The sequence below is a fragment of the Nannobrachium achirus genome (assembly GCF_963921795.1).
Source record: "Nannobrachium achirus genome assembly, chromosome: 3".
Classification (NCBI taxonomy): Eukaryota; Metazoa; Chordata; class Actinopteri; order Myctophiformes; family Myctophidae; genus Nannobrachium; species Nannobrachium achirus.
This window is the reverse complement of record NC_137812.1, coordinates 74,938,466-74,959,548: the sequence shown is the minus strand read 5'-3', so window position 1 is coordinate 74,959,548 and position 21,083 is coordinate 74,938,466. Positions and strand designations below refer to the sequence as shown.

The 21,083-nt window shown below is 44.3% G+C and overlaps 2 protein-coding genes across 2 annotated transcripts in view; one reads left to right on the top strand and one right to left on the bottom strand.

Moving 5' to 3' along the window:
* Positions 1-108, bottom strand: part of LOC308282448 (nidogen-1-like) — a gene marked incomplete at its 3' end in the record, with an annotated part of 98,752 nt that extends 98,644 nt beyond the window's left edge. The window contains exon 1 of the mRNA XM_080722794.1: positions 30-108. Within this exon, the coding sequence (XP_080578920.1) occupies positions 30-65 (36 nt within the window). The 5' untranslated portion in view covers positions 66-108. The remainder of the gene's footprint in view (positions 1-29) is intronic.
* A 3,560-nt stretch (positions 109-3,668) lies between these two features.
* On the top strand, positions 3,669-20,076 carry LOC308282447 (G protein-coupled receptor 137Ba-like; the record flags this gene model as incomplete). Its single annotated transcript, XM_080722793.1, has 11 exons — positions 3,669-3,709; positions 5,500-5,595; positions 5,822-5,907; positions 7,760-8,006; positions 9,589-9,775; positions 11,153-11,202; positions 12,671-12,908; positions 13,347-13,496; positions 14,615-14,743; positions 16,995-17,113; positions 19,965-20,076. The coding sequence occupies 11 exons, from the start codon at positions 3,669-3,671 to the stop codon at positions 20,074-20,076; spliced, it is 1,455 nt and encodes a 484-aa protein (XP_080578919.1).
* Between the last annotated feature and the right edge of the window lie 1,007 nt (positions 20,077-21,083).

Below are 21,083 nucleotides of genomic sequence, written 5' to 3'. Positions count from 1 at the left end.
TATAGATATAATACAGTAATATAACTCACATAGACGGTATCAAAGTCGTCATCGTAGTAGAACATGTTTCGGTCCAGAGGCAGGCTGACGGTAACATCTGTCCCAGGGTCCAACACCTCATCCCCGGCCGAGGGGCCGAACGAGAACATCTGGCCGCGCTGCAGCCCGGCGCGCACGCACACACACACGCACAGCAGCAGCAGCAGCGTGCACGAGGAGCCGCTCATCCTGTGGGTAAATTAATTAAAGTCTTTAATAATGAACTTTGTTTGAAGAGTTGTCTGATGAAGAAGCACGACAGGAACAGAGCTGATGATGTGCACACTGGACTGCACTACGAACTGAATGAATGGAGAGAGGAGAGGAGGGGAGGGGAGGGGAGGGGAGGGGAGGGGAGGGGCCACATGGAGGAGCCGTGGAGGAAAGTACTCAAGTGTCTTTTTCTTTTTTTCCCTTCTTTTTATCACTGGTGGAAGAACTATAGTGAGTTGGCTTAACAAAATTATCGAAACAAAGCGGATAAAAGCACCAAACCTTTTTTTGAGGCTTCTTTAGGACCTAACGATGGATTTTAGCCTTGGGTACCAAACTTTATTTTGAAAGTTATCCATAGAATTATCCATATCAAGTTGGGCTCCCATCGACTTTCTATACAGGAGGAAAATACAGAGAAAAATATCTGCTTTAAGTAGGATGTGAGGGGTCTAACTAGGGGTTTGTCATGATGCTGAATCCATTGCAAGCATTTGTTTTGCACAAAAAGCTTTCCTTGGGCTAGAAATGGCCCCCAAAATCACCCACAAAACTGTGAAAAGTGATGACTCATCACTAAACCATTGTTTTGTGGGGCCATTTCTAGCCCAAGGAAAGTTTTTTTTGTGCAAATTTTAAAAATAAAGTTTGGTACCCAAGGCTAAAATCCATCGTTAGGTCTTAACCTTTTCACTGCCAGATTATTTATTTATTTATTGGGTCTGGTGCCATCAAAAAGCGGCTTACCTTTGCGACGTTATAGTAGATAGATAGACATTTTTTTTTTTTTTTTTTAAGTGCCTGGTCGGCACTTTGGCAGACCAGGCAGCAGAGGGCGGCGTCATGCAAGAATTAATGTGAATTTGGCCGGTCTCGCTTGCCATACATTGAGAGCACTCTCTGGCCACAGAGCCTCAGAAAATCAACACGGAAGTGAATTGGTCTCCGTTGATGTTAACGCATAATGGATTTTTAAGACCATCACTGCGGACGATGTGATTACAGTACACGGCGGCGCGACCCCTCATCAGCTTAAGGACAGCAACAATGTAAACGAACGAACGGCCGTATTGGCGCGGCGCGACCTCGAGAATTGGGGCGAACGGGAACGTCCAAAGCAGTATAAGAGTTAAAGAAGCCTAAAAAAAGGTTTGGCGCATTTATCCGCTTCGTTTCGATAATGTCAATTACCAGGGCTAAGCAACAACACTACTACTCAAATGTTTAGACACCCTGCCACCAACATGATTATCAAATGTTTAGACACCCTGCCACAACATGATTATCAAATGTTTAGACACCCTGCCACAACATGATTATCAAATGTTTAGACACCCTGCCACAACATGATTATCAAATGTTTAGACACCCTGCCACAACATGATTATCAAATGTTTAGACACCCTGCCACAACATGATTATCAAATGTTTAGACACCCTGCCACAACATGATTATCAAATGTTTAGACACCCTGCCACAACATGATTATCAAATGTTTAGACACCCTGCCACAACATGATTATCAAATGTTTAGACACCCTGCCACAACATGATTATCAGGTAGGCCTATTATTGCTACCGTAGGTCACACATAAAAACCTGCAGATTTTAAACCTGTCAGTCACAGTGCGTGACACCTCATCCAATTGATTGATTGATTGATTGAAGAATGTATTAGAAGGTTCCATAGGAAGAAAGTACAGTTTCCTGAAAGTAGGCCTACACATCACTGGTACAAGGTCAACTAAAAGGAGATCCCAGTAAGCCCATGTGTGCCCCCCGGAACGCCTACTGAGTGGCAAAAAACTACTTTCTGATTACTGTAAACAACGTTAAACGATGTTAAACTCACTTTGCCACTCGATTTGCAATTCCCTTTAAGCATGTGCATACCCTCTATTGGATAAAAAAAAATTACAAGCTCATTGGCTGCGAGATTGTTATTTTTTGTTATAAAAAGAAAACAAAGCACAGCTCTTCGCTGTGTTCTGGTGAATTTGGGGAGTTTGATACCAAATCCAGGAGAAATCCAGAGAAATGCCATTCAGGAGTCCAGAAGACGATGTGAATCCAGGAGGGTTGGCAGTCCTGACATTAATACTGCTGTCTTATGTCTGTCTCTGTGGTGCAAGCATCTGGCGCCCCCTTGTGGACGAGGTGAGGAAAGGATCACGGTTGAAGAGAATCAACACCAGAGAGGCAGTGTTTTTGTGGGGCATTATTGGCCTCCATCTAAACAGGTACTCCAACAGATAACCAGTCAAAATCCAAAAAGATTAAAAAACAAATCAAATGGCATTTATCCACAACTTTCCAACATCCCATCGCGCATTGCGCAGAAGGCGAGCGGCATTTCCGGCGTCGCAGCCGAGTGTGATCTACAAGCTCACAACGGTTGCAGCTTGTATGTCTGCTGTTAACCAGAAGTAAAGTCTTGCGGAAACAGGTGGATATAATCTCAAATAATTCTCGCTCTTGACACATAAAATCATAAATTATACAGTAAACTTACAGACGTGGCCTTAGCTGTGAGCTTCTGGTCAAGGGAAAGGCAGACAGAGATCTCTGCATGCTCCAAACATGTTCACACTCTGAGCTCCAGCACATTCAAACACACCAAGCTGAATCTAATGGCTAATTAAGGCTCGGCTACAGAAGAAAGAGTGAGTTGATGAATCAAAATACGCTTGAACATAAAGGTTTTCACAAACTTAGGCCATGGCTACACGGAGCTAGATATTTGTGAATCTAGACATTTTCTGGTGCTGTTGGGGCTTGCAGCCACACAAAGCTGGATATTTTGGCAGTGAATCTGGATATTTTTCAATCCGGATAAATAAGTGGAGACATTGAAAAATATCTGGATATCTGGATCCGTGTAGACATGGAACCCGGATATCTCTGAAGACTTTACTGTGCGTGTGCTTGTCCCCCTAGTGGAGGTCTGGGGAATCAGATTATTTTAGACCTAGATATCTTTGTCGTGTGGACATAGATATTTTTCTATGTGGATATCTGAAAAACCAGGATATATGAAAAATCCAGCTCTGTGTAGCCATGGCCTTAGTCTCTCGTGGATCAAGGCCACTTGAGACGGCGCACCTCCGTCGCGATCAAAACCGTATCGGCCAAATTAGTCCGGGAGCCAAATGGTGATTTTTGGCTGAACGTGGAATCGGCTGATAAAGTTTTTTTCTCAACTGATTCTTGTAGCTTGGGGTCACCTCTTAAGGATTCAAGACGATGACCAGCGATATCCATTGAGCATTTTTTATTATTAATAATAAAAAATGCTCAATGGATATCGCTGGTCATCATCTTGAATCCTTAAGAGGTGACCCCAAGCTACAAGAATCAGTTGAGAAAAAAACTTTATCAGCCGATTCCACGTTCACCCCCACGGCTCCCGGACTAAATGGCGAGAGGCACCTTCCACGTTGGCCTCTGCATAGATCTGTGAGGAATCTTTGTTTCTGTCTGTGTCTGCTGTTTGCAACAGACAAACAAAAATGCCTCACGGATCTGTGCAGATATATAAACTCAACGCACAGCACCGAGTGCTACGCAGCGAGCGTGTAGATCTAGTTATTTCTTTAATTTTTTTTATTCTTTTTAAATCGTGAAAATGTGTGCAAGTCTTTGAATATTTTTGACCCGATTCTATAAATGTCTTCTTTTTTGAAAAACCTATGTTTCTATGTCAGTGGTGCTCAAACCTTTTCATGTCAAGGACCCCCAAAATTATATGTATTTGAACACTGACCCCCATCTCAAAATATTTAGTTCCAGAAAAAAACATCTAAAGATACCAAAAAAGAGGTGGGGGGTATATATTTACACAAAACAAATATACAAAAAACAATAGACAAAATGCAATACTATGCAAACATCAGGCAGAAGGCATCATAGAGCAAGAAGCAAAAATAATCTATTGTAGTTTATTTACAGTACAACACTCATGTAGAAATCCTCATTTAAACCTAGAGGTTGTACACTTTCTGGGCCAGGGGTTCACAAACTTTTTTGTCTCAGGGCACCCCATGAATATTATTTTAATCCGAGGCACCTTATATTTATAGCATATCGTCGTTGTCGGGTGGAAACCTTGTATGTCCAAAACCGTTGTTTTTGTATTTATCATCTATAAAATGTACTAAACTAGTGAAAACAGCAGATCTACAAGCACACAACGCCTCGCATCGCAAGGCGTTGTGTGCTTGTAGATCGGCTGTTTTCACTAGTTTTGTGCGACTGTCTTGTATGATGAAGCAGGGCTTTGCTTTACCAAAAGACGTACACATTTGAAACTTGGAGATACAAAGGTTTCTGCACGACAGTGACGATATTTTAGTGATTATGTTGCGAGGAAAACATTGAGATAAAAGCCATGTTGGTTAGAACTGACTGAAAATAACTTTGTACTTCAAGTTTAAAATTATACTAAATATTTTTTCCAAATAAATTCCAAATATCAAATGATCTCGCGGCATCCCTGGACTGCCGTCGCGGCACCCCAGGGTGCCCCGTCACCCCAGGGTGCCCCGTCACCCCTGGGTGCCCCGGCACCCACTTTGAAAACCCCTGCTGTACAGTATTTCACGGCACTGCCCAGCGACCGTGGGGACCGCTGCCACCAATGTAGCGTGAGAGCGAGGCAACAACCGGGAGGCGAACCCGGGCCGCTACTTTACAGGGCGCGTACGTTGACCAGTCCGCCAAGCCTGATTATGGATCCCACTGGGAAAGATGGATGGAAACGGCATAGAGCGCTCGTTTTCACAGTTATTGTCCACGACATTGCAAGTGGCGCGAAGGCCAGCGGACCTTGGTCCTGCTCTTCGCGGTCCAAGTGACTACAACGGAGCGCTCCCTACGTCCGGTTCAGCCAATCACAAGCTTCAAAAATGAGCTCGGAATACCGAGATTTTTTTCCGATTGATTGATTGATTGATTGATAGATTGATTGAGGGACTGACTGAATGAAAAAAGGTTAACCCTCATGTTTCTGTTGTTCTAATTATAGGTGCTCTGTACCCGTTGGAGCAGGGATAGACACTGTGGAGACAAACGCACGCACACGCACACACACACACACACACACACACACACACACACACACACACACACACACACACACACACACACACACACACACACACACACACACACACACACACGAGGAGAGGAGAGGAGAGGAGAGGAGAGGAGAGGTCTTTAAACACGTGGAGGAGATTGTCTCTTTCCAGATCCTTCCCCCCCCACCCCACCCCACCCCCTCCAGACACACCACGACAGCCCCTCCCCCTCCTGCTGCAGCTCCCAGCCAATGGCATGCCAGGAGGGTAGCGGTCACGTGACTCGAAGCCACCAATGGGCCCTGCTCGAGACACCGGCAAAAAGAGGAGTGTCTCTCTCTCTCTCCCTCTCTGTGTGCATTCTCTCCATCTTCAGCTCAGTATCTCTGTCTTCCACTCTTCCTGTCTTTTTCTCTTCCTCCATCTCTCTCTCCCATTTCTCTCTCTCTCTCTCCATCCCTCCATCTCTCCATCTTTCTCATCCCTCCGTCAGGCGGGGGAGCGAGGCAGTGATGGAGGACCAGGGAAGCCGGGTGGAGCATGCTGCTTCATCACCTTCATCATCATCTTCATCACCAGGTCAGAGATTCACATTCTTAGCAGTTATCTTATCAATTATGTCTTTGATTAATCCAATAATCGGGAATCTTTATTTTTTATTTTTTTTATATATATATATTTTTATCAGGTCGTGAGACCTGATCTATTAATCATCCGTCATCAAGTCATCATTTCGCATTACTTTCTCCTCATTGGCTGGCCCCATATAGCCATATTTGGTCATCTGCGTCACTTTCTCACGTATAGTTACTTTGTACATTTTAATTATTAATTCGTTAATATATATATATATATATATATATACCTATAGGCCTATATATAGGCTGGGCGATATCATGAAAACCTTCGATATTCGATAACGTTGAATACCTCGATATCGATATTACTCACAATATTAGTAAGCTTTAGGTCCACTGCCTGCCTAACCCAGATAATGAACACCATATCCATGCATGCACACTGCACAGTACACATAGAATAAAGACATTAAATGTCTTATTTCCATTTCCCAACAATGGTTTTATTGAAATAACCACACATGGTTACAGGTGTGGTTATTTTGCATTGTTATTTTGCATTGTGCACTATTTTGCATGTGCTTCGTGCATGCATAGAATTCGACTAATCTTTAAAACTTGTGAAATGGGACGTTCTGTATAAAGAGTATATTTTGATGCCAATACTTTTGTACATTAAAGGGATATTCCACTTTCAACAGGGAAACAAAAGCTTATGGGCTTCTCTCCACATCACCCATTGTAACTTCAAACTCCATTTTAACCATGATAGAGTCATTAAAAACACCCATTATTTTTTCTAGTGACTCATAACACCATCCTAATACGTGAGCAGGCTGTGTTTTTTCGATAACCTTTTTCATTTATTTTTTATAATTATTTGGGAAAATGGAAAAAATGAAATACAAAAAATATTTATTAAAAAGAAATGAAAAAAGTTATTGAGAAAACATGGCCTGCTCACGCATTAGGAGGGTAGTATGAGTCACCAGAAAGAATAATGTGTGTTTTTAATGAATCTATCATGGTTAAAATGGAGTTTGAAGTTGTGTGTGTGTGGAGAAAAGCCCATAAGGTGTTTCCCTGTTGAAAGTGGAATATCCCTTTAAGTACAATTTACAATTAAGCATTTAACAGACGCTCTTAATCCAGAGAGATTTACAGTAAGTAGGCCTACATCAACATCAGTACATCAAATAGAAAGAAATGGTAGGCAATCTAAGAAAACACAGAGCACCTATTCAGTAAAAACGCCAACAAATTATAATGTTAAAACGGTGGCGCAGTGGTTAGCGCTTCGCCTCACAGCTAGAAGGTCCTGGGTTCGATTCCCGCCGGGGGACGCCGTGGATGCTGGGGGCGTGTTCTCTCCTCCGCGTCATCAGCGCCCACACCCCAGGTGGGGTTGGCGATAGGGCCTTACAGTGTGGAGTTTGCATGTTCTCCCCGTGTCTCCTAGGATTGATACCCTCACATACCCTCACAAAAACATGCAGTAATCCTGGTCTCTATACTGCCTCCCCCTGGCCAGCCGGGGCGCTTGATGGAGGGGAAAGGAACTGGTTGGAATAACGTATTCCTTCCACGCGCTACGTCCACCCGGGGAAATCCCCCCTGTCAGGTGATAAGAAACAACTTGGACTACTCATGCATTGAAGGAAGCATGAGGTCAGTCCGTTGTCTCCACAGGCGTGGCAGAGGGAGAGCAGAGACAAGGATTACATAGGCAATCGGCACTGGTTGAAAATGGGTTACAAAATCGTGGGATAAAAATTATTTAAAAAAAAAATGCAATCTAAATTACTTCATAAGTAAACATCTTCGTTACCTTTTTCCCCACCACTGCGTTGCAGGAGCGATGATGTCCGGAGTGTCGTCGTCGACGCTGGCGACGCTAGGCGGCGTCGCGGCATCCTCCTCCTCCTCCACCAACGGCTCCTCCCCCCAGCGGCTGTTGGCCCCGCCCACCCTGAGCCCGGCCGTCCCCCCCGCGGTGAAGCTGGGTCTGACGGTGGTCTACACCCTCTTCTACTCCCTGCTGTTCGCGTTCGTCTACCTGCAGCTGTGGCTGGTGCTGCGATACCGACACAAACGCTTCAGGTAGAGGGTTTGGTCCATGTTTAGACTTCAGCCTTTATCCCCTGTGACAAGGACAAAAAAAGCAGTTTCAGTTTTGGTGGAGGAAACAGCGTTTTCCTCCAATCAGGATAGAGTGGAGCCATCCTCCAATCACGGTCGAGTGGGGGGGCGGGCCTTTACTAAAAAAATGAAATCGTCCGTTTGGAGTCACGGTGTCGAAACGTCCGAAACATTCGAGTAATGTCCCGATAGGCACAGAATCGTAAATCCTATTTTGGGAAAAGCTTTCGTCCCAACTGCTGATCAAAGTAACGACTGACCAATCGCAGCAATGTAGCCATAAATCATGACTCTTGTATAGCGCTTTTATTTTGAAGATGTTTTCTCTCTACAATAGTTATAAAGGGGAGTCAGAACGCTCTTGCTGGTTGAGCCCTAACGTCTTTTTTCTGCTCAAAACATGTACAAATCAATATATAAGATGCTCACTGCATTGCTCTACCAACCCGTCCACTCGTAGGTATGTGTCAGGGACGCACTGGGCCCCTGATTCAGCCCGGGAAAAGGAGTTGGAGAGGCCCTCATTGCGCGCAGGCATCGGCTGCGCACCAGATTTTTCACGCCTTCCGGACGTGTCCCAAATACTAACCGATGAACAGTTACTGTGATTTTAGGTCTCATTGTTTTTCTGGTATATAGAGGGCGATCTCTCTCTATAGCTGCCGCTACTCAAAGATGGTCTATTTCAGATCATGAGAGACGGCCGGGAATGGACCGGCCTTTCGGGAGTTGTCCCGCTTGTCCCTGGTGTTAGTCCATATGATTCCAATAAAGTAATGTTTACTCAAACTTGTCTCGGAATCTCATCGCTTTCCTTGTTTACCACAATGTTGGGTGAAAATGGCCGAACAACATATCACGTGACGTTGACACCCTTCGCTATTGGCTCATACTAGGACATGACGTTTTGTAGGCGGAAGTCCCCGCTCCCCTTTATAACTCTTGTAGAGGGAAAGCGTCTTCAAAATAAAAGCACTCTACAAGAGTTGATTTATGGCTAGCAGCAATGTGTTTTGTCAGCCAATCACAATGCGTCTTTTCTGGGACTTGGACAGGATACGTGACAGCACTTGCATTAAGGTTGATAACTTTAGGGACCTACTGGCTATGGGATGATAACTACAGGATCATGGCTATATTGACTGTATCTAACCTCCAAAAGAATCATATTATTGCACTTGCCGTACTGTTTGCAACTTGTTAATACAGTATTCAATCAGGGCAATTCTCTGTGTTTAGGGTTAGGGTTTGGTTTTAGGGTTAGGTTTTTAGGTTTAGGCATAGTTTTACTGAGGTTAGGGTTTGGGTTAGGTTTAGGCATAGTGGTTAGCATTCACCAGGTTAACATTCACCTGCGTTGAACAAATGGAACGCCGAACAAATGTTACGTCGCAATATCGACACTCTCCCATTCAATCAATCAACCAATCAATCAATCAATCAATCAATCAATCTACACTGATTGGTGGATGTGTGTGTGTGCATGCATGTGTGTGTATGTGTGTGCGTGCGTGCGTGTGTGCGTGCGTGTGCATGCGTGCAGCTATCAGACAGCCTTCCTCTTCCTGTGCTTGCTGTGGGCGGGCCTGCGAGCCCTGCTGTTCTCCTTCTACTTCAGAGACTGTGTGACGGCCAACGCTCTGCCACCCTTCACCTTCTGGCTGCTGTACTGCTGCCCCGTCTGTCTGCAGTTCTTTACCTTGAGCCTTATGAACCTTTATACTGCACAGGTTAGTATTCACCTTCAGCCTTATGAACCTCTACACTGCACAGGTTAGTATTCACCCTGCCACCCTTCACCTTCTGGCTGCTGTACTGCTGCCCTGTCTGTCTGCAGTTCTTTACTCTGAGTCTGATGAACCTTTATACTGCACAGGTTAGTATTCACCCTGCCACCCTTCACCTTCTGGCTGCTGTACTGCTGCCCTGTGTGTCTGCAGTTCTTTACTCTGAGTCTGATGAACCTTTATACTGCACAGGTTAGTATTCACCCTGCCACCCTTCACCTTCTGGCTGCTGTACTGCTGCCCTGTCTGTCTGCAGTTCTTTACTCTGAGTCTGATGAACCTTTATACTGCACAGGTTAGTATTCACCCTTCACCTTCTGGCTGCTGTACTGCTGCCCCGTGTGTCTGCAGTTCTTTACTCTGAGCCTCATGAACCTTTATACTGCACAGGTCTGTATCTGTACTGCTGTACTGTCTCTACACCGCACAGGTTAGTATTCACCCTCAGCCTCATGAACCTCTACACCGCACAGGTTAGTATTCACCCTCAGCCTCATGAACCTCTACACTGCACAGGTCAGTATCTGTACTGCTGTACTGTCTCTACAGGTCTGTACCTGTACTGCTGTACTGTCTCTATGCTGACGAACTTCTACTGCAGGGGTTTTCAAACGTTTTAGCTCGAGACCCAGAACTAGTGAAAACCTTTGACTGCAAACTCTCAACTCACCCTCTAATTAATAGATAAATAAATAAAAAGCTCAAATGTAATCGTTTTGGGAAAAAAAAGGAAAAGACATTTTTTTGAATTACTTTTCAAAAATGTTTTCCTTTTCTTTTTGGGGGGTATATTTGTTGAAAATCTTTTCAAGTGTAGAAAAAAATGCTCTCCTGTCCCTGAGTCTCTACAAAAAGCCTCCCAAGTTGGCACCGGTGTCTGCCAGCTAATCTCGCAAATGTCCCGTTTACTGGTTCTAAGATCCCGCGAGAGTGTGTCGCTGGGACAGAGAAATGTTGATAATAAAGTAGTCTAGATTTTCTCCTGCTCTGAAAAAAAGCAATTTTCATATGCAAATCTTGGAAATATTGTTTGGCTTTTGACGATAGGGTCCAATATTTAGTTATGTCTGTATGCTGATGAACCTCTTCTGTGCACAGTAGTGGTTCATCAGCATACAGACACAACTGTATGCTGATGAACCTGTACTGTGTGCACAGCTGAATGCATTCTCACCCCAAGACCTCGAACCTTTGACTTCCTGGGATGGACATCATTCACACTCATTAATATGATAATGATTATGATTATGATTATTATCAGTAGAATTGTCCATCTTCTCATTTATTTAAGCTGTTTCTCTGTGTTTGTTTACATTGCAGGTTTACTTCAAGGCGAAATCCAAATATACTCCAGCTCTACTGAAATACAGGTACTGGAACTAATTCATTTGTTCATTTATTTATATGAAATATGATTGCTGAGATTAAGCCAGAATGGAACATTTCTGCTGGAGTTAGAATTTGAACTAATTGTCTAATGTGTGCTTTATTTATTTTGTTGAGTTTCTATTTATATAGCATTTTTTCATTTCATTTTTCAAAGCTTTGTCAAGTAGATTTTATGAATATGACCTTTTAATCATAAATGTTCTGTTTTCACCCGGTTGTGTTCAGTTGTCATCCAGTTTCCATCCGTCTTTTATGCTCATTTTAATTTGTTTTATTTTGATTTGACTTCAGGTGAGATCATATTTATGAAACTTTGTTTTTGTCCATTTCAAACAATGTATAATTTCTCTCTTCTCTTATTTTTGTCATTCAATCAATGTGATGTGATCTCCGCACATATGCATTTACTCACATTATAAACTATGAACTTATTGAGGACCCCTGTTCTAGTCTCTTCATAGTATCTTCTATAGTCTCTGGTTATGGTGGTCTTCATAGTATCTTCTATAGTCTCTGGTTATGGTGGTCTTCATAGTATCTTCTAGTCTGTGGTTATGGTGGTCTTCATAGTATCTTCTATAGTCTCTGGTTATGGTGGTCTTTATAGTATCTTCTATAGTCTCTGGTTATGGTGGTCTTCATAGTATCTTCTAGTCTCTGGTTATGGTGGTCTTCATAGTATCTTCTAGTCTGTGGTTATGGTGGTCTTCATAGTATCTTCTAGTCTGTGGTTATGGTGGTCTTCATAGTATCTTCTAGTCTGTGGTTATGGTGGTCTTCATAGTATCTTCTATAGTCTCTGGTTATGGTGGTCTTCATAGTATCTTCTATAGTCTCTGGTTATGGTGGTCTTCATAGTATCTTATAGTCTCTGGTTATGGTGGTCTTCATAGTATCTTCTATAGTCTCTGGTTATGGTGGTCTTCATAGTATCTTCTATAGTCTCTGGTTATGGTGGTCTTCATAGTATCTTCTATAGTCTGTGGTTATGGTGGTCTTCATAGTATCTTCTAGTCTCTGGTTATGGTGGTCTTCATAGTATCTTCTAGTCTCTGGTTATGGTGGTCTTCATAGTATCTTCTAGTCTCTGGTTATGGTGGTCTTCATAGTATCTTCTAGTCTCTGGTTATGGTGGTCTTCATAGTCTTCTATAGTCTCTGGTTATGGTGGTCTTCATAGTATCTTCTAGTCTCTGGTTATGGTGGTCTTCATAGTATCTTCTAGTCTCTGGTTATGGTGGTCTTCATAGTATCTTCTAGTCTCTGGTTATGGTGGTCTTCATAGTATCTTCTAGTCTCTGGTTATGGTGGTCTTCATAGTATCTTCTAGTCTCTGGTTATGGTGGTCTTCATAGTATCTTCTAGTCTCTGGTTATGGTGGTCTTCATCTAGTGCTCCTGCATCCCCCAGGTTCCCCCTCTATGTAGTATTATAATGCTGTCTCCTCCAGGTTCCCCCTGTACGTGGTGTTTGTGGCGGTCAGCCTGCTCTTCCTGCTGGTCAACCTGGCCTGTGCTCTGCTGGTGAAGATGAGCTCCATGGAGGCGCACAGCGTGGTGCTGGTCCGCGTCACCGTCAACGACACGCTGTTTGTCCTGTGCGCCGTCAGCCTGTCCGTCTGCCTCTACAAGGTGTCCAAGATGTCCCTGTCCAGCATCTACCTGGAGTCCAAGGTGAGATGTCCTTCTGTCTGTCCATTTATCTACTGGAGTCTAAGGTGAGATGTCCCTCTGTCTGTCTGTCCATCTACTGGAGTCTAAGGTGAGATGTCCCTCTGTCTGTCTGTCCATCTACTGGAGTCCAAGGTGAGATGTCCCTCTGTCTGTCTGTCCATTTATCTACTGGATTCCAAGGTGAGATGTAGAGATCTTCGGGCAGGTCCGAGATCCGACATTACCCGGGATCCGACATCTCTGCCCGGTTATCGGATACAATTTTTCTAATAACAGGCGGGGCCGTTCGGATCGGCTCCAGCTGGTCTCGGTGCCGTGCGGGTATCGGTAACAGAATGTGTTCTCCTCTTCTTGGTGTCATGGTGGTCTAACTGTGTTGTAATTACATGTGTCTTCCTCTAGGGGACCTCGGTATGGTGTTACTGTGTTGTAATTACATGTTCCCTCCTTTAGGGGACCTCGGTGTGCCAGGTGACGCTCCTTGGCGTCATGGTGGTGTTGCTGTACGCGTCGCGGGCCTGCTACAACCTGCTGGTTCTGGTTCTGAGCCACGACCACAACATCGACTCCTTCGACTACGACTGGTACAACGTGTCCGACCAGGTAATTGACAACCAGTTAACCAATAGCCAACAGGGCTTGGTCCAGGTGTGGAAAAGGCTGGACAGTCTACAGTATGTCCCTTTCCTCTGGAACCACTGCAGTGCAGCCTTGCTCTGAAAGACCAGACCAGAAAACTTTATTGGTCAAGTTTATTCACCTTAAAATGACCGACAGTACAAAGGCAGGGCCCTAAGCCAATGAGGAGCAGCGTTCATGGTGACATCACCACCAACAACACCCACGTGAAATCATTGGGTTCGCTGAAAGACGAGACCAGCATGTTATACCAAACCTTTATAGGTCAACTTTATTCTCCTAAAGGAATGACCGACAGTACGACAGTACAAAGGCAGGGCCTTTAGCCGATTAGGGACCAGCGAGCCCACACTGTTTCGTAGTAACAGTATTTCTAGTTATGTTCTGAGGTCGTCACTCAGGGACTGAGGTTACGTGGTGTTCTTGTATGTGTGTATTTCAGGCTGATCTGAGGTCATCATTAGGGGACGGTGGTTACGTGGTGTTCATGTATGTGTGTATTTCAGGCTGATCTGAGGTCATCATTAGGGGACGGAGGTTACGTGGTGTTCTTGTATGTGTGTATTTCAGGCTGATCTGAGGTCATCACTAGGGGACGGTGGTTACGTGGTGTTCTTGTATGTGTGTATTTCAGGCTGATCTGAGGTCATCATTAGGGGACGGAGGTTACGTGGTGTTCTTGTATGTGTGTATTTCAGGCTGATCTGAGGTCATCATTAGGGGACGGAGGTTACGTGGTGTTCTTGTATGTGTGTATTTCAGGCTGATCTGAGGTCATCACTAGGGGACGGTGGTTACGTGGTGTTCTTGTATGTGTGTATTTCAGGCTGATCTGAGGTCATCACTAGGGGACGGTGGTTACGTGGTGTTCTTGTATGTGTGTATTTCAGGCTGATCTGAGGTCATCATTAGGGGACGGTGGTTACGTGGTGTTCTTGTATGTGTGTATTTCAGGCTGATCTGAGGTCATCATTAGGGGACGGTGGTTACGTGGTGTTCTTGTATGTGTGTATTTCAGGCTGATCTGAGGTCATCATTAGGGGACGGAGGTTACGTGGTGTTCTTGTATGTGTGTATTTCAGGCTGATCTGAGGTCATCATTAGGGGACGGAGGTTACGTGGTGTTCGGGGTCATCCTGTTCGTGTGGGAGCTGCTGCCAACCTCTCTGATGGTCTACTTCTTCAGAGTACGAAGACCTCCACAAGACCGGGTCTGTTAGTCTGTCTGTCTGTCTGTCTGTCTGTCTGAAGACCCCCACAGGGGGTCTGTCTTTCTGTCTGTCTGTACGAAGACCCCCACAGGACAGGGTCTGTTAGTCTGTCTGTCTGCGTCTGTTATTCTGTCTTGCCAGTCAGTGGACAGATACATCCTTTATATTAGATGATCTGTATCAGTAGTTCTCAAAACCTTTTGACTGCAGAACCCCCTTGTACTGCAGAACCCCCTTGTACTGCAGAACCCCCTTGTACTGCAGAACCCCCTTGTACTGAGTTTTTAGAAGCCAAGTAAGCCCTTCCCCTGAATACAGCATTTTGCTTAGAAAAAATGACATCACATCATGTCCAGTTCCCATGCCAATATGTTCAGTTCCCATGCCAATATGTTCAGTTCCCATGCCAATATGTTCAGTTCCCATGCCAATATGTTCAGTTCCCATGCCAATATGTTCAGTTCCCATGCCAATATGTTCAGTTCCCATGCCAATATGTTCAGTTCCCATGCCAATATGTTCAGTTCCCATGCCAATATGTTCAGTTCCCATGCCAATATGTTCAGTTCCCATGCCAATATGTTCAGTTCCCATGCCAATATGTTCAGTTCCCATGCCAATATGTTCAGTTCCCATGCCAATATGTTCAGTTCCCATGCCAATATGTTCAGTTCCCATGCCAATATGTTCAGTTCCCATGCCAATATGTTCAGTTCCCATGCCAATATGTTCAGTTCCCATGCCAATATGTTCAGTTCCCATGCCAATATGTTCAGTTCCCATGCCAATATGTTCAGTTCCCATGCCAATATGTTCAGTTCCCATGCCAATATGTTCAAAATGACATCACATCATGTCCAGTTCCCATGCCAATATGTTCAAAATGACATCACATCATGTCCAGTTCCCATGCCAATATGTTCAGTTCCCATGCCAATATGTTCAGTTCCCATGCCAATATGTTCAGTTCCCATGCCAATATGTTCAGTTCCCATGCCAATATGTTCAGTTCCCATGCCAATATGTTCAGTTCCCATGCCAATATGTTCAGTTCCCATGCCAATATGTTCAAAATGACATCACATCATGTCCAGTTCCCATGCCAATATGTTCAAAATGACATCACATCATGTCCAGTTCCCATGCCAATATGTTCAGTTCCCATGCCAATATGTTCAGTTCCATGCCAATATGTTCAAAATGACATCACATCATGTCCAGTTCCCATGCCAATATGTTCAAAATGACATCACATCATGTCCAGTTCCCATGCCAATATGTTCAAAATGACATCACATCATGTCCAGTTCCCATGCCAATATGTTCAAAACGGATGGATGGATGGAAATAAAGTCGGACAAGTACTATACTGTGCTTGCCCTATATAGTCCAGGCGTTTCGGGCAGTATTTTGATGGAATCGTGCACTTTATGAAAGAAGCATGAAATTTGGCACAGTTAGAACGTGCCATATGGAACATTTTTGGCTATAGGGGCATCGCAGATTTGTCTTGGGAAACTTGTGGGAGCCAATTAAAGTTGGGCTCTCATAGACTTTACTATAGAGTAAAATAATACAAAAAATAAATATGCTTTAAAGTAATATGTGAGGGGTCAATCTAGGTGTTTTTCGGGATTCTGAATCCTTTTTTTAACTTATATTTTTATTAAGTTTTTTTTCCCATTTTAAATTCTGAATCCAATGCAAACATTTGTTTTGCAGGAAAAACATTCCTTGAGCTAAAAAGGGACCCCATAAAACTATGGTTTAGTGATGAGTCATCACTTTTCAAAGTTTTGTGGCGGCCGTTTCTCGGAAAGGAACGTTTTTCGTGCAAAACAAATGCTTGCATTGGATTCAGAATCCAGAAAAAACACCTAGATTGACCCCTCACATATTACTTAAAGCATATTTATTTTTTGTATTATTTTACTTTACTATAGTAAAGTCTATGAGAGCAACTTTGATTGGCTCCCACAAGTTTCCCAAGACAAATCTGCGATGCCCCTATAGCCAAAAATGTTCCATATGGCATGTTCTAACTGTGTGCCAAATGTCATGCTTCTTTCATAAAGTGCACGATTTTTGCCTGAAACGCTCTGACTAATAGGGGCAACCACGTTAATTAATGCTGATGTCTGATTAAGTAAAATAATGCTGATGTGTGATTGGTTCACAGAGTGAAAATAAACGCTGACGTGTGATTGGTTCACAGAGTGAAAATAAACGCTGACGTGTGATTGGTTCACAGAGTGCAGCAGTTCTTCCCAACCATGTGATGTCATCCAGAGGATACTTCTTTGATAATCCTCGACGTTACGACAGCGACGATGACCTGGCCTGGAGCATCCCTCCTAATGCTACAGCCAGGTAACACTATTAACTTTTTCAGTGCCAGATGTTGTTATTTATTATTGGGTTTTGTGCCAGCAAAAGCACCTTCGATGTTATAGACAAAGATGTATTATTATTTTTTTCATTATTATTTTTTTATTTTCTCCTTAAAGAGGTGTACCGTGGCTCTACCAGCAGTAGAGGGCAGCCTCATGCAAGAATTAATGTGAAAATGACCCCAGTAGGCTCCTGTTCGTCAAGGCAGCTCAGTCGCTACAAAGCAATAGATCCAGAGGAAATCACATGGAAGTGTTTTGTTACTCCATTGATGCTAACGTCCAGTGGGTTTTTGAGAGTACTTTTACGGGAGCTGTCTCAACGGTACACACCCGCGCGACCCCTCATCAGTTTACAGACATCAAACCAAGGTACAAAAGAACGAGCCAAAGAACGTACAATTGGCATCGCGCCGCCGGGAAAAATGGGGCGAACTGGAACGTTCAAAGCGTTGATAGAGTTAAACACTATGAAACACTATTAAACACTATTAAACACTATCCCTCCTAATACTACAGCCAGGCAGAGATGGGCGAAAATACATTGAAAAGTATTTTGATACAAAATACAAATACTGGGTCAAAAAATTTATCAAAATACGAAATATAAATACAGGCCAGAGAAATGTATTTAAGATTCAAATACGTATTTTGTATTTTGAAAATACATAAATACTTTTTATAAAAATTGATGCAATGATTAGTACTTTTATAGATTGACTGCCAAGTATTAAATTAACTGGCGAGGCGAGCGGGCGCGGTCCCGTGAATTCCCCGCGAGTGTGCTAGTTTGTGCATGCATATGTGGGCGGTGAGAGATGGATCGTGTTCATCTTTGTGAAATACCGCGTGCGGTAACCGCTGACCCAATCGGCAGCCATAGCGGTGACCGCGTATCGTGTGGAAGGCACTTAAATTGACCATACTATGGTGTTAGTCTTGAGCAGGCTGCCTAAATGTTTACCACTGTGTGCCAGTGTGTGAGAGCTCAGGCCAGAAGTGCCTTCCACACGATAAGCGGTCAACGCTACGGCTGCCGCTTGGGTTACCGCACCGCGTTGAGACACAAACACACTTGCTCAGTGAGTAAACGCCACAAGGTATTTCACAAAGATGAACACAATCCAACTCTCACTGCCCATGTACGCATGCACAAACGAGCACGCTCGCAGGGATTTTCACGGGACTGCGTCCGCTCGCCTCGCCGCCTCAAAACTTCGCTGCGCGGCAGAAATAGCCGCCCGCCTTTCATTGAAAATGAATTACTAGGAGGCGGTGGGTGACCGCGTATCGTCTGGAACCCACTTTACCGTTATCTTCTAAAGGAACTATGGCATGAGACTGAATGCACAGTTGCCTCTGCGCCAGTACTTCATAGAGTGCAAAAACCCGCTCTGCCAGCCTTATAATTACTAAAACTGCACTCTGTTGAGGTGCCAACTTGCTCCTTGTGCACAAGTAGGCCATGTATGGCCTGCTTGCACGCCAGCAGAGCGCGCCATGAGGTGCGCTCACCACTGGCATCACCACTGGCGATGCCATCACTGACATCACCAGGAATGCTGGTCCCTCATTGGCTGTTAATGATGACATTGCCAGAAATGCTGGTCCCTTATTGTGCTACATATATGCTTAAAGAGGTGGTGCCATGATTTTCCCCCCCTCTAAAACATGATTATCAGGTATTATGATTATACTAGGAGGAAGATTCTTTCCAAAAAACTATACAGAAAGAGTTAAAATTGGGTTTTTATGTGGCCACACCCCCAGTTCATTAAGTATGCATGGATGTCATGGTGGGTGGTGACCCAGCTGAGTTAGCCACACCCCACAGTGTTGGGTGAATGGTAAAAGGGGAGGGGTTGATTATATGATGTCATTTAATCTGTGTTTTCTGACTGGGCCTTTTGAGGCCCAGTCTTTCAGCTTTCAGGAAGAAACCAAAAATACACAGGGAAGACAAATCTTCACATTATAACCACGCCTGTGGGTCTATTAGAGTAATGTCAACTCCATAGACACATACAAAACAGAAAAAGTACAAAACTATGGCACCACCTCTTTAAACACACACAGCTACCTACCTACCAACCTACATACATACATACGCAGATGAACGCAGTACTTGCGCGCAAGTAATTCGAAATTGTAATCATAATGCACAATACATTTGAAGCAAACCAAAGTCAAGTGCTATGGCTGTATCACACACAAACCAACAGCAAATTAGATTGAAAGAAAATGTGTCTTTCCCCCTACAGTTTAAACCTTTGTGAATGTTTAAAATGTGCCCATTTGAGAATAAAATTACATAAAAAGTATTTTGTATTTCAAATACAGAAAATACTAGACCTGAAAGTATTTTGATACAAATTACATCCAATTTTTTCCGTCCCAGCCAAATACAAATTACAAAATACAAAAAAGTATTTCAAATACATGTATTTCAAATACTGCCCATCTCTGCAGCCAGGTAACATTATTAAATATTTCCTTGCTTAAATCCTTCCTTGCTCTGTCGTTCTCTCGTTAGCCTCACCACTGCTTACAATGTAACCAAACAGGAAGAAACAGAGTACAGAGGAACAGCTTCTTCCAGCCAAAGAATGCCAAAAAGTATTATATTGTGATGAAACAGTACTCTCTCTCTCTCTCTCTCTCTCTCTCTCTCTCTCTCTCTCTCTCTCTCTCATCAGTATATCTTCAGAGTGGAGCTTCATTAAAGTATTTTCTCTCTCTCTCTCTCTCTCTCTCTCTCTCTCTCTCTCTCTCTCTCTCTCTCTCTCTCTCTCTCTCTCTCTCTCTCTCTCTCTCTCTCTCTCTCTCATCAGTATATCATCAGAGTGGAGCAGTCGTCACAGCAGCTTCACGACGCTTCGCGGTGACGAGCAGCGCCTGTCCTCCTCCGCCTCCAACGCCGGAGAGCTCCACCCCTACCCATAATGCACTCTGTCTGTCCTCCACGCGCTACACCCACAGACATAGGAAGGTAGACGCCTCCATCCATGGGCTCTGGGGGCGTGGTGCATCGAAGGAACCCAGGGAATCCGCATCGCTTCCGCGTGCGTCACGCATACGCCAATAAAGCATTCTGTCGCTGTGATTGGCCAGTAGTCACTTTGACTGGCAGCGATCCCTCGGTTTTTTCCAGACATCCGGCCTCCCGTCGTTACACGTTGCTCCAATGAACTGCAGCGGCGGATGAGGTATCAAGTGTTTGTATCTATGATGAGGCGTCTAGCTTTTAATATCTGTGGGTTCACCAACATCATCACCACTCTGCACTTTGACACTGTCCAGTCCATGGATGAATAACGGCCGGACTACACCAAAAAACGCGCGCATACGCGCGTACTGTCCGTGAAGACGCTCGGTCGCTCGCATACGCGTGAACGCTCCAGGCTACACCGAGGAGGGAGTATATGTGAGGAAGACCAGATAGTCTGTGTACAAAACGCATACGCGTGCTTAAAAAATAGAACCGATCCTATTTTTAGGGAATGCGTATCCGTGGTTCGCGATATCCGTACGCCTGGTGTAGCCGGCTGAATTGATATACATTGGATCTATCCAAAACGCACTGACGCGCGCAAAACGGCTTGGTGTAGCCCGGCTGTGGCCCGTGAACAACACTTACATCCGTGTGAAGAGACTGTCCATGAATGGATGAATGGATGCATGAATACAGGGGCACGGTGGTGCAGTGGTTGCTGTCGCCTCACAGCTAGAAGGTCCTGGGTTCGATTCCCGCCGGGGGACGCTGTGGGCGTGTTCTCTCCTCCGCGTCATCAGCGCCCACACCCTAGGAGGTGGGGTTGGCAAAAGGGCCTTTCTGTGTGGAGTTTGCATGTTCTCCCTGTGTCTCCTAGGGTAGATACCCTCACAAAAAAACATGCAGTAATCCTGGTCTCTATACTGCCTCCCCCTGGCCAGCCGGGGCGCCTGATGGA